General features: G+C 36.3%; 1 protein-coding gene across 1 annotated transcript in view; it reads left to right on the forward strand.

Annotated features, from left to right (window-relative positions):
* The window catches only part of PRKAR2B (protein kinase cAMP-dependent type II regulatory subunit beta), a 94,536-nt gene that overhangs the window by 77,949 nt on the left and 2,603 nt on the right, over positions 1–13,984 (forward strand). Inside the window, exons 5-10 of the mRNA XM_064444926.1 lie at positions 7,307–7,413; positions 9,219–9,372; positions 10,645–10,746; positions 11,329–11,403; positions 12,181–12,246; positions 12,416–12,554. Of these exons, the coding sequence (XP_064300996.1) occupies positions 7,307–7,413; positions 9,219–9,372; positions 10,645–10,746; positions 11,329–11,403; positions 12,181–12,246; positions 12,416–12,554 (643 nt within the window). The remainder of the gene's footprint in view (positions 1–7,306; positions 7,414–9,218; positions 9,373–10,644; positions 10,747–11,328; positions 11,404–12,180; positions 12,247–12,415; positions 12,555–13,984) is intronic.

Raw genomic sequence — 13,984 nt, forward strand, 5'->3', positions numbered from 1 at the left:
TGGAACAGGCTGCCCAGGGAAGTGGTGGAGTCTCCATCCCTAGAGTTATTTAAAAGACACGTAGATGTTGGACTTAGGGACACGGCTTAGTGGTGGACTTGGCAGTGCTAGGTAAATGGTTGGACTCAATGATCTTAAAGGTCTCTTCCAACCTAAATAATACTATGATTCTATAATCAGTTACTGAAGATGTTCTGCAAAAGAACTGCCTGATGTAAGGTGTCTTCATCTTTGGTTTAAGAATTTTAGAAACTGCAACTTTGAATTATTTCTGCTCTTAAGCAAGCTGCTAAAAAGAATCAGCCAACTTGCTCAGAGTGCTAGTTACAAAATATGAAAAGTGTTACTGAGCCTGTTGGTGAGCATCTGCATGATATTTGCGAGGCAGAATACTAATTTAACATATAACTGTGTGCAGGAAAGCTAAGGTATTATTCTCAAGGAAAATACTATTGCTTGAAAATATTGATTATACATTGAAATAGAAATTAGATCCTTCGATAGTGAAGAAATAAATGCCTTTTGATTAGTTTACAAGTGGATATTACACAAGGGAGCTAAACATTTTGAATCGGATCAATGGTGCTGCTAACATTGATATCAGAGTTCCAGGGGACTATATGTACGTGGTTTTGTTCTGAAAAACAAATGCAGAGAGCTGTAGATACAAGTTCTGTAACTTACTCTTCCTCTCCAAGGTCCTGACCTGTTGATTAAAAACTTTTCTTCCCATGGTTTCCTTCCCTATGTTTTGCTAACTTTTTCTCTCTTCCCCCTTCCCCCCTTCCTACTGTGGTATTCTGTCTGCTTCGTTACCTTCTTAATATCATGCTGAGCACTAATTAATTGATATTTCATATTGTTCCAAGTGAGGATAAGGAGGCCAACAGGATGCTGTTTTAACGTGGCCTCATTTTAGAAAAATGGTTGTAGGATTAAAGCATAAAGTGGTTTATGAACTCAGTTAGGGGCAATAGAAGAACTGTGGATTCACTTTGTTCATAAGCTAGTCATATGGTTGTGTCTCAAAACACTATAATTTTTACAAGTCAAGATAGGCAAGTCTTGTTACTCTATTGTACTGAAGTGCAAGGCAATCTCATGTCCGCTTAGATTGTGCAGGGTGTCTTTGATCTAAAAGGGATGAGATGCCCTGTCTACCAGGGAGCACTCCAGCTGCACACTTATCCTTCTTTTGGGGGATTCCCAAAGCATATGTAATCCCTAACCTATCATCCGATACTTTTGGACTTAGTGCATCCAGCTTAATAGCTGGAGTTTACCAGCTCATGTCAAATGCCAGATTAAGATTGTCTTGGTTTGCTGTCAGAAGCCACATCATTTTAATTGTAGAAATGTAGCTATGCCTTTTATCTCCTGAATACCTTTTCTTAAATAGTGGGGAAGGATATTTTTGAGAAGTTACTTTTTACATTTGTAATTGTCATGACTTCTGGTGACAATTGTGTCCTACTTTCCATTCTATTTACAGTGCCTTCATTGATTCAGAATGGGTAGCACTTTGTCAAACGACAAACATTTGTATCAGCAGCTTAAACATTGATTCTTCTTGGAAGCCCTGGTGTTTGAGTGGTTAAGTTTAGTATGGAGAACTTTGTTCTCTTTCCTTTACAAAATAACTCACGGTAGATTTATAAATTGATATTAAGAAGACATGTACCTGGCACAGCGGTAGCAAATCACTTGGTAGTCTGGCAGTTAAAAGAGCCATTGGCATTTGGGAAGGACATGTCATAGTCTACCAGCTTTCCTGAATGAATCAAAAGCTGTCTTGCAAGGCCATACTAGTGACTGGATTTTTAATCTGTGTGCAATGTATACTAAATAAAATGCAGTTTTAATTATACTCAGTGTCCATTATCTAACTGATTTTTTTTCAAGGAGTTGTCTTGAGATTACAGAATCTTAGAATCATTAAGGTTGGAAAAGACCTCTAGGTTCATCAGGTCCAGCCATCAGCCCAACACCACCATGTCTCGTAAACCATGTCCCAAAGTGCCATGTCTACGCATCTGTAATTGCCATGTTTGTTTTGTTGACTTGAAAGAAATTGAGGCTAACATACTACTTTCAAATAATGCAACATGCAAATGGAGGACAGTACTTTATGTAATACAAAGTATACTTTAGGAGAGTTGTGATTATTTGCACTTTTTCACTTCACCTGGCAAGAAGGATGGAATCAGACCCTGTTCTGGGGGATGCCCTTGGTAAAACAGTTATCATTCCTGTCCAGGCCTTTGTTCTTCTGAATCTCATGTCTGTTGTTCGTAACTGATTGTGAACACGCATACAATTTTGTACATTTCGGATATGAAATGGCAATATATCAGGCTTGTGCACACCTTACTTATGTGTGGATATCACCACAGGCCTAGATTCATAAAGGTGTCTGGTATCTGAGTTGGACTTGAGGCACAGTAAAGTGTTTCCTAACTCGTAACAGAGTGATTCATAAAAGCTCTGCTTAGGTGCTGTGCTGTTCGAAGGCACCAAGATAAGTACCAGAGGTATATTTTGACGTTAACTTTCTGCTTCTATGCTAGAGGTTCATGTGCCTACCATGGGATAAAGGGGAAAAGGGGACAACTACTTTTTGCCACAAGTGTGTAGTGTTTAGAACACTTAGCACATGAAGACTGTCAGAGAACATCAGGCTCCTAGTGAAATGTTGATGAAAAGCACCTGTGTAACTGCTGTTGAGGGGAGAGAGCTCACACAGGAGCACAGCAAAGAGGACAAACTAGCAGAGACTTTGTAGTTTCTGCAGATGGGCGTTTGAAAGGAAACTGGAAACAGTGTGCAAGACAGTGTGGGACTGCTAGAGTTGGTGCAATGACAGCGATGATGGGCCACAGGGAGTGTTCACCCACACCAGCTAGACCAGCCAACCACAGCACATCTACAGGTTTCAACCCAGGCTGCTGGGAGTGGCAGGTATCTCTCCTGAAGGCCGGGGGACAATGGTGATTCCACTTATGGGAGATGTGCTGTGATCAGAGTGCTGAGCTGCCAGCTGGAGAAACTGCAGAAGTGAGGAGGATTGCATAGCATCAGGCAGGATAAACAGGAGCTTGACAGCATTCTTCAAGGGTCCACCAAAGAGACAAGAGTGCTTTTCTAAAGTAGATGGAGGTACCAAACTGTTGACCCCACTTGCTCTCAAGTGGTGCCGTGACAGGATAAGGTACAATGCACACAGACTGAAATACAAAAAGATCTATTTAAGTATAAGAAAAGCCTTTTACTGTGATGGTGGTCAAATGCTGGAACAGGTTGCCCAGAAAGGTTGTGGAATAGATTGACATGTTTTGGGACTAAAGAGCAAAGAATACCTGCTAACTGTTTTTTACTAGTTACCAGTCATAGTGACGTGCCCTTCGTGTTTACTTAGTTCAGTGTTTTTAAGACTTTTATTACAGGGAAAATGTCATTTGATTGACTAGAAATACAGATTTTGTTTGTCAGAAAATTAAGGATGTGCAAAGGTAGAATTTGATTGATTGCAGTAGATTATTTGAAGTTTTCCATTTTTGTCACCTGTATTCAGGTCAGTAATCGGTAACAACAAACTAGATCAGAAGACATTCTCTGTCCCTGAGGCCATGCAGTACAGTATGACTCTCATATGTACAGCTAAACTCTCTTGCACCTTCATCTCCTCCTAACCTCACCAAACCAAGCAGCTAACCAGGGTGGTTTTACCTTTACTGGGAAGAAGCCTTGGTTCAAGCATTCCTCCAAGCCATGACCAGGGTTTGTCAGGAGGAGTGATAGCTGGCACAAGCCAGAACTGTACCAGCTATGCTAACAATTGCACTAGGAGCAAACCAGCCCAGACTATACCATGTCAATGCTTGAGTCCATCCCCTGGTCCTGTTGAGTTTGTACTTCATAGTTGTAATCTCTGATTCTGACTGATCTAAATATGCAAAAGAACTTTACTAGCACAGTTCATTAAGTTGGTATAAAACTAGGGTAGGTTCTGTCTTGCTCTAAGAGGGAAGAAAACCACATCATCTCCACTTTAGTTAATATGAGAGGATATGTCATGCTGCCTGATGCTGATAAGAGAGCTAATGTTCCTTTGCACTTCTGCTTCTCAGCAGTTAAATCCACACCTGAAAACAGGGTGATTGAGACAGTAATGATAGCTGTAACTATGGCATGTTTATTCTCTTGTCTAGTAAATTATTTTGTGAAATCATGCTCTGTTATTAAAGTCCAATTGTTACAAAGATTTTTTTGAGAAATGCATCAACTACACTTCAAAAAAAGAAAATATCTTCATAAAAAGAAAATCTTGACAGATTAATTTGTTTTATATTGTGAACATGTCTTTCAGAAAATCTGATTTCCCATTCAGACTTCTCATTTTTAAGGAAGTTAAAAATATTTTATCTATAACAAAGGATGGTGATCAAAGTGTGCTTTCATGGCAACAAGCCATGGTTCCCACAATTTTCTCAAAAATTTTCCTTTTTTGAAGCATTTACATGCTTCACAGTTTAGAATGGAAAAAAATCTATTGTGTGTATTAATCAGTGTATGTAAATAAACATTACGTAAACAATAAAATTTCAAATAATTTAAACTTTAGTTTTGGTTATTTTTGTAGAGTGCATTATCCTTAAGAAAAACAGATGCTTCATTATATTTGAAGGAACTGTATTAAGATAATGACATTTTAGCAGAAGTCATAAGGATTGTACAACATACCTCAATACTTCAGCTTCTTTAAAAATTTTATTTCAGTTTAAAAGTTTATCATGTTTTTAAAGTATCATTCTTTATAATATTGATTACCTGATTGCCATGGTATTACACATAACAGATTTACAAATACTGATATAAAAAACCCTTTTCCTGTTTTCGTTTTATATGTTGGGGTTTGTTTTTTTTTAAAGCTAGAACTGCTTTAAGGAAGAAAAGCTTTCAGGCTGTACCATTTTTCAAAACACCAGAATTAATTGTGTGTATGATAACAGATCTACTTTTTAACTCCAAAATTGCCTGTCTTTATCCTTTCAAATGGAGAGTGCCAGTAAATTGAGCCTCAGTCTGGCAGAGAATCAAGTGGATTCATATAGAGCAAAGTTGGGCAAGCATGTTTTGTAATTCTCACAGTAAAAGCAAAAAACACGTCTGGTTTGGCTATTGCAGTCTGCTCTATCTTAATTTTACTTAGAAAGCTTTGGGAAAGAGACCAGTTGTCTTTAAGTTAGTTGCAGTTTATTTAGAAAGTTAAAATACATGTGCAGTGCTTCAGCAGATAGTAGACAGCTCTCAAATGTATTAGATACCTTCAAGCGTTTAAAACATTTTTTAAAAGGGAATTGTATTTGTGAATTCTACTCTGTTGTCTAAAGAACTCATAGATTTACCTACTAGAAAAGTTGTGTTTTGGTGAGCTTGATTCATAATTATGACACTGAACATGTTTTAACCTGAAATCTGAGGTGAAGCACACTGAATAAAGATTGTAACTATATGTATTATTCCTTCAGTACTGCAAATAACCATCTTTTTAGTTTAATCTTTTTTCCAAGATGTCTTAGGAGTATTTCAATGTCCAAGGGTCAGGGTCCATCTAATATATTTTTCTTGCATTGCTTGCATTTGGAGGATAACATACATCCTCTACCCTCCCATAACGAGTGGAGCATTCTGCATGTTCGTTCTTGTTTTCAGATGGCAGCCAAGGGCTGTTGGCTGGGGAGCCACTTTGCCAATTCATGTGTAAAGGGGACGGGAATGTACTGCTTCAGACAACTAACTGGCATTAGGTTGGTTTTGCAGATTCTGTAGGAGTTCCTGTTAGTTTACATTGGGAGAACTGGAAAAACTGAAGTAATATTACCTATTAATTTAAGCATGAAAGTTTTCAAAAGGCAACTCCTGTACCTAATTTTCAGTCTCCCCTAATGGCACCCACACGCGCTTTTCTCTGTCTCTGAAATGAACGATAACCCATTCACTGATAGTAAAATGATTCTTCTTTTTGCAAAGACATACCTGTCTATACTAAAAAAAGGTACTAAATAGAGACATAGTTAAATGATTCCTTGCTGGCCTAGGTAGGCTGCGTGATGTCTTACTGTATTTTACCATGATCAGTTGTACTGAGGATGGATGCTGCCATTCTGTTGTTCTTTGGGCCCACATACCATGAACTCTCTGAAGTAAAATCATGTTTATCTGCCATTTTTTAAAAAGGCTTGGATAACACAGTACTGCTGATACTTTTAAAAACTTTAAGTTAAGAAATTCAACTGACTAAGGATGGAATTCATTCCAGCTAATTTTGTCTGTCTAAATATTAAGTGTCTAACTGTGAGTTACAGTAGGTCTCTCTGTCATCAGAGGAAAGAAAGGGGAATCTCTAGGTAATGATTCTGAGTTATGATGCACACTTAATAGGTTTCTGAAAGTAGAGGATAATTTTGTGTTTATTGTCAGAATTTTAGGCATATTGCTAGATAAACTGAAAATAAAATTTAAATTATTAAGCTATCTTTTTAGGATTCATATCATTAATCCACAATGCGCTGTGTTTGGTTTTTTTAGGTGCAAGTAGTTAAGTTTTAGCAGATTTGCACCAAATAAGACAAATTGTGTAATTAGTGATTTGGTTTTGTTATTAGACAGTCATAATTCAGATGATGACATTTTGATAGTCTGTTAACATTGCTCTCTAAACATTCATATTCCATTCAAATTAGAAAAGTAGTTTTATAGCCATGTGTAAATTCCTGCTTCCCAATGAGTCCAGCATTTACTCACTCAACCAAAGCACTGCAGATGTTTGTGGTTACATCTATCCCACCATTGTGCGGGCATTGTATAGTTTAGATTTTCAAAATACTTTACAATAATTTTGAAACTTTAAATTCTGTGAAATAGTTCTAAAGACAAAACCAGGTAAGTGTATTGTTTGCAATAAGGGATACAGTTTTTTCTTTTAACTGTATAATGTTATACAATTATGAGGAGTGTAATTCTATCTGTAGATGCTCATGAGCAATTTATATTGCAGACAAGATCTGTGTTACCATTGGCAGGGACAAGAAGGGAAGCTGGGCTCCAAACACTGGAAGTGGAAAAAGCTAACACTGAATACTAAATAAGACTGTCTTTCTGATTGATTCACGTACTTCTGTAGCATGAGTATTTCTGTCTGATAACATTTTTTTATATTGGGAAGCTGGACAGTTAGGTAATTTGAAGAGTAAAATTTTACAGGCAGATAATAATTTCTTGTCTTTGTCTGTGTTCTTTTAAATAGGAACAGATGTCTCAGGTGTTAGATGCGATGTTTGAAAAGCTGGTTGAAGGAGGGGAACATGTCATTGACCAAGGGGATGATGGTGACAACTTCTACGTCATTGATAGGTGAATTGATGTGTCTTATCATAGCACAGAGTATTATACAAAAGTCCATTGAGAAAAATCTATTTCTCTACATACTTGTATTTAACTCTTACATGTGTTTGCATGGGAGAAAGATAAAAGAACACCTGTGAACCAGTACAGCTCGCTCTGAGCTAAGGAGAGTGGTTTTTGAAAGGAGGCATTTTCTTATTGAATTGTGTCCCTGTCCTCTTTATGTAATGCTGGATCCCAAAGGCAGGGGATTTTTTTTGGTTGGTTGGGGTTTTTTTGTTTGTTTGTTTTTACATGAAAAGACATCTAACACAAAACACAATGGGAAAAATTTTACAGCTCAGTATTTGAAATCTTACTGCAATTCAATACTACCTGTAGACTTTCTTGTTGACATGAATATTATTAGATCTCGAGTGCTAAGTCATTAGTCTTCATTTGGAGATCTGTACTGGAAAAAGCAGGTAACTAAGTAGAATCCTAGATATTGATTACTGTTAAATCCAGTGAGTTAGGAAGAGCGTTTACTTTGGTATCCTTCACTGGTCTGCTGGCACAGGCTCCAGCCAGTCTGTCCCAAAACAGCTAACACAATGATTTCTGAGAGTGTTTGAAAGGAATATTATGCTAGCACGCTAAAAGAAATGCAAAGGTTTTTGGTCAGTGTAGGTTGGCATAACCAGCTAGTCAAAAGAGCTTACACCAGGGGAGGTGTAGACTGGTCACACGGAAGCATTTCTTTACTGAGAGGGTGGTCAAACACTGGAACAGGCTTCCTAGAGAGGTGCCCGATACCCCAAGCCTGTCAGTGTTTGAGGCATTTGGACAATGACTTCAATAAAATTTTTTAACTCTTGGTCAGCCCTGAATTGATCAGGCAGTTGGACTAGATGATCGTTGTAGGTCCCCTCCAACTGAAATATTCAGAGGATCATAGAAGTGTGTCAGAATTCTTTGCTGAAGAGTCAATATTTTTCAGCTTTGTGAGGTTACAGTTGGTCACCTCTTAGCCAAAAACCTGCAGGGACTTCACAGTATTCTGTCAGCCTTGCAATTTTTAGGTGCAGTGAATCACCTTTAAGTCCCTTATCAGTTAAATCATTGCACAGATTTTTGCATTACATTCACATATTTTATCAACACATACCATACAAATATTCAGCGCTGAACAAAATGGTGGCTCAGCATCAGTGGGGATAGCTATGTCATGTTTTACAAGATACCATATTTTACTGCATTTCCAAAGCAAAAAAGAAATGTTACTAATTTAATGATGGGGAGAAGAAAACCACAATATATTACATTAATATGTATCTTTTTTCATAAACTTGTGTTTCTTTTCATATACATTCCTTCTGTTTCCTGCACCTCCTCTATTTGTTACATGAATAATTACTACTTTAAAATATTTTCAGTGTTAAATAACTTGTATTATTATTTCAGTGATCATATCATAGCAGTTTTTGCAAAGACTTGTTACATTTGTATTTACTGTGTTTAAGATGAAATTAAGCAGCAGATATTGTTAGATCTTAATTTTTAATTAGTCCTGGTGATCAATTGATCAGTGTACATCCAGTCTATCTTTACACTGAGTTAATGTGAAAACTAATAACCCCATCCTTCCCTTTAAAAAGGAACTACTTTTATTATTTGTGGAATTAAGATGTCTCTGCAAGGTGTTTAATATCATTTAAACAAGCTTCAAATGCTTTATCTTTTGAATTCGTGGTATTAAAAACAAACAGTGAGAGCTGCTTAGCAAAGACCAGGACTGGATTCTACTCACTGTATTTATGTATTTATATTAACAGAGGTACATATGATATTTATGTAAAATGCGATGGTGTTGGGAGGTGTGTTGGAACCTATGATAACCGAGGAAGTTTTGGTGAGTTGGCCTTGATGTACAATACACCCAGAGCAGCTACAATTATAGCTACCTCTCCTGGTGCCATCTGGGGTTTGGTAAGTGATATACTTGCTTTAAGATACTATTTGTTTTAATTATTTAATATAAATTGCACTGGTGTGCTCTATCAGCATTAAAAAAAATATTATAGTTTCAGAAACTTTAATTTTAAAAATTCTGAAAACTCCCAACACAGTACTGTCTTCTTCCAGAATCTACAGAAGCTAAACCTGAGGCTTAAGAAAATATTGAGTTTTTACAGAATCATTTTGTTTTATTCTATTTTAATGATAATTTTCCAAATTGCAAACCACTTGATAGTTACTTATATATCAAATGTTTTCCCACATCTCAATAGGAGGTGCCTTTGGTTCCAGAGTAGATTTCAAATCTGCGGTTATTTCAGTGTTATACTATATGGATCTTTGACAACAGTAATAGGATTTACCAAAAGAGTAAAACTGGGATAACCATCATCTTCAAGATGTACATATCAATTTAATGACTGCTCCCCAGATGACATTTTCCTGATGAAGCGAGGCGCATGGTTTATCACCAGCTTAATCCATGTGACTTTGGGGATCATGAAGGAGTTTAGGACACTGTAAGAATGGCTTTAAATTGGATTGGGATGTATTGGCCAGCAAGTCTCACCTGTAGCAGTGAAGGCCTGCAAAGCACTTCACCTGTCTGTCACCAGGACACAGTCATACAAAGCTAAGAGAAGAAAACAGCATACGTGTAGTTTTTCCATCGGTCTGCTTCACTTGGATTGCCAAATAATAAGGAATGTCCAGTTGGCTGTTCGGGGCAGCAGTGAGTCTTGTTCTGCTGAAAGAGCAGAAAGTGGACTGTGACATAAGACCCTGTCGCATGTATTTTGGTTTTGTTTGTATAATAATACAAGAACCTCTTTGAGTACATATCAATATGTGTAGGACTTCAGGATAAGGAATAAACTTTGTAAATACTTAAATATTGAGGATTTCTTAAATATCTTAAATGACCCAGTCAGCGTTCATTGTGTAGCCAACCTGTTTAAGGTAAATTCTCTACCCTCTGTATGTAAGCTCTCTATTTATTCTTTGCCGAAGGGCAGAGAAGCTTTTCACATGAATCAGATCAGGAGCTTAACTTTAGGAGCTCACGATTGACCTCTAGAGGAATCTTTGTCAACTGACTGTATGGGGAGACAAGCCAGGTAGTTTGAGGGCTCCACTGAGTGACTAATATTGGGTAATTTTAATATATTCAGCCATTTCTGAAGTATTTTCTACCACACACGTATTTTCTGTTAATAAACTCTCTTTTTCTCTTTGTATTTGCAGGACAGGGTAACGTTCCGAAGAATCATTGTAAAAAATAATGCAAAAAAGAGAAGAATGTATGAAAATTTTATTGAGTCATTGCCATTCCTTAAATCTTTAGAAGTAAGATTTCTCTTGCATTATTTTAATGGCTCTATCAGAGGCATCTGATAAGATTCTGCTTTTGCAGAGTTTAAATTTGGAATTTTCTCTGCAGTATAATTTTGCATGCTTTTGTTTCGGAGAAGACCATATTTTTGATATTTCTAAATTTTTAGGATACAGAACTATTATTAATATTGTATTTTTTAAAAACTATTTTCTACCTTTACCTTCATTTTCTTAAGCTTAATTTTAATAGATATTAGCTAATAAAATTAAACAATTACTTTAAAAATATTTTAAAATATTTTCATTTAACAGCTATATTTTTTACATGCATGCTTTTCTGAAAATTTTGAAGGCTTGGGATATATAGACTTACAAAAATGGAAGCTCTATCAAAACATCTAGCTGTTAAGACTATAATATACTTTCTGGAACACTATTCAGTAGTTCTTCCTTTTTCTAATGGTTATTCAAGCAGGAAAGTAAAGATACACTAATATGTAGAAAGACTCATTAAAAGAAATGTGAAAGGGCTTTCTAAATATAATATGGTAATGTTAACCAAATATTTCTTACATTTTCTTTCTTTAAATGAAGGTATCTGAGCGTTTAAAAGTCGTTGATGTGATTGGCACCAAAGTGTACAAAGATGGAGAACAAATCATTGCTCAGGTACAGTTTATTTCTAGTTTTAGTTTTTCTTTGCCAATAGGTAACAATTTTATCATGTTATCTATAGACAATACATACTTTTCAACTATGTTTTTCTTTCCTAGATGAAACAAAAACAAAGAATGCTGTGTATAAGAAGGTGATTATTTTGTTTCAGAAGCTAATTTTCCACTTGCGGTACTTTGAAGAACATCCCTCTTTGTTGGTGTGAATAAAGGAGTAAACTTTTTTAGTATACTTAGAAATTCAAACTATACAAAAGAATTATTGCTTCCAATAAGGAGCACTGAAGGCTTACCTTGGTTTTGTTGTTAAAATATAATCTTTTGAAGAGGAATGCAGAGGCAAATTCTTCAGGGTAGGCAGCTGAGATTGTCTTGCCCAAAAGAATTACTGGACATCCGATAGCCCTTGGAGGTTTTTTATACTAGAAACTGTGTAAGGGAATAACCTGGAAGGAATACAAAGCTGGAGAAACAGGAGTAAGGATCCTGACATCTTCCATAACATTGTTTTTCTCTGCTGTATGTATAAGGCACAGTCAGCTATGCCTTTTCATGAAAAGGCCTTGCTGTCAGTTCTGTATAGCTGTTTTGATTATTATGTGCCTAGATTATTATTATGCTTTTCACATTAAAAGTTATTTCTTTTGCAACAGGTATCAAAAAGTTGAGCTTCAAGGCACTGGCTGCAAATATTTTAATGTTACCATGAAACTAAAAAGGAAATTTCACATTTCCTTTACTCACTTTATTATTTTTTTTTTTTGTTCTACAGGGTGACTTGGCTGATTCTTTCTTCATTGTGGAATCTGGAGAAGTAAGGATCATAATGACAAGGAAGGTAAACATCCCTAAAACACAGATTTTAATTTTTAAAAAAAAATGTTGATGTATTCTAAGTGTTAAACACTAATGCTACCATTGTAACTAATTTTGCTTATGCAATCCTGAGTTCAGCAAATCTCTCTCTCATTCTCTCTTCCTTTTCCTTTTTTTACCTGATATTTCAGGGTAAACAAGATGTAGAAGAGAATGGAGCAGTTGAAATAGCTCGATGCTCAAGAGGACAATATTTTGGAGAACTTGCTCTTGTAACTAACAAACCACGAGCTGCTTCTGCATTTGCTCTTGGCACTGTCAAATGTTTAGGTATTGTTCAATAATATTTTATATCTAATATAGAATGATACATAATATATCTGGTTGTTCTTATTGTGAACTCCCTCTTTATCCAGAATATAAGATTTAGTTACATTTACCCAAACAAGACTGTTTAAGTACATTATCTATTACTGTGCATTCCTATTTGCATTATTTACCTGGAAAAATTATTTGTGATGGATAACTGGTATTGAACACAAATTCTCCAATGTTTCTGTGATTGCATGGAAGTAAAAACTGTTTCAGGACAGTACAGAGAGTGTTGCTGTAATCATTTATAGCTATCAGATAAATGGCTAATGCTTTGCAGAAAGGCAAAGTATTTCTTTTCTCAGAAAACTAACTGTCATCCAAGAAATCACTGTGGTAAAAATCCTGTCCCATTTTATCACCATGACTTAAGCTATAACAAATTCTTCATCTTCACCAACTGTTAATGTAATCATTCTGTTACACTGTAGCCTCAGGCACAGGAAAAGCAAAGACCATAGGAGTTGTGCTCATAAACAGCCCTTCACATCCATTGCTTTTCATGGTCTGATGTTTAGCTCCTAAATATTTGTATCTAGTTATGGGAAAACTGTAAACTGCAAAGACAGATTTGGTATTCTTAAATGACAGTTTGATTACCAAACCAGTAACCGAAATGTTTCTCACTTCCTTAAGAAGATACTATTTTTTAAAATCCTTATCTCCAAACACACAGAGATGATCAGGCAATAAAGATCAAAGATGGTAGAGAGGAAAAAATAAGAGGCAGTGGTGAGGAAGGGTGTCATTACCAAGTGTGGGTGTCACTAAGATCTCCGGCACTTCCCAAATAGCAGAGATCTTGAACTTGTCTCAGGAGCCAAGAGACTACAAGCTACCAGGTTGGAAGCTGGTTGAAGTATGAAGTTTCCTCCCTGGCCTATTGGCTAGAACTATAGAGGATAACGTTATGTGATCACATAAGAAAATATTCTGATTGGCTACGCATTGACATTGCATGCGAATTACTATCTCCAGCTTTTTGTAAGTTTGCTGGGAAATAAGTATCTATTGCAATTTCCACTGTGGGTGGAAACAAAGATAGCAAGGAAATATGCTGAGTTAGACCCCAGATACAGCCAGCAACATCAGCAAAGGATGTGGGTTTTTTTTGAAATCTCAAGGGTCTTAAAACTGTATTCTGTGGATGAATCTAGGCCCCTCCAGACTTCTTCAGCAGCTCTTGGGTCACATAAATCTTCATATGAAAATATTTGCAAAACAAGATACCCAGCAAATTCTAAGTTTATTTATGAAGTTTCAAGACAGCAATGTGTTGGTTGGTCTTGGTTTTGCTATGGTAAGTGGTTCTCTTCTGCGCAAAGTATATGCTTCAGTAGTATCTGTCCTGTAAATGATGTTATAATTTAAAATTTTACGTTGGAATA

Source organism: Phalacrocorax carbo, chromosome 1, assembly GCF_963921805.1.
Source record: "Phalacrocorax carbo chromosome 1, bPhaCar2.1, whole genome shotgun sequence".
Lineage (NCBI taxonomy): Eukaryota > Metazoa > Chordata > Aves > Suliformes > Phalacrocoracidae > Phalacrocorax > Phalacrocorax carbo.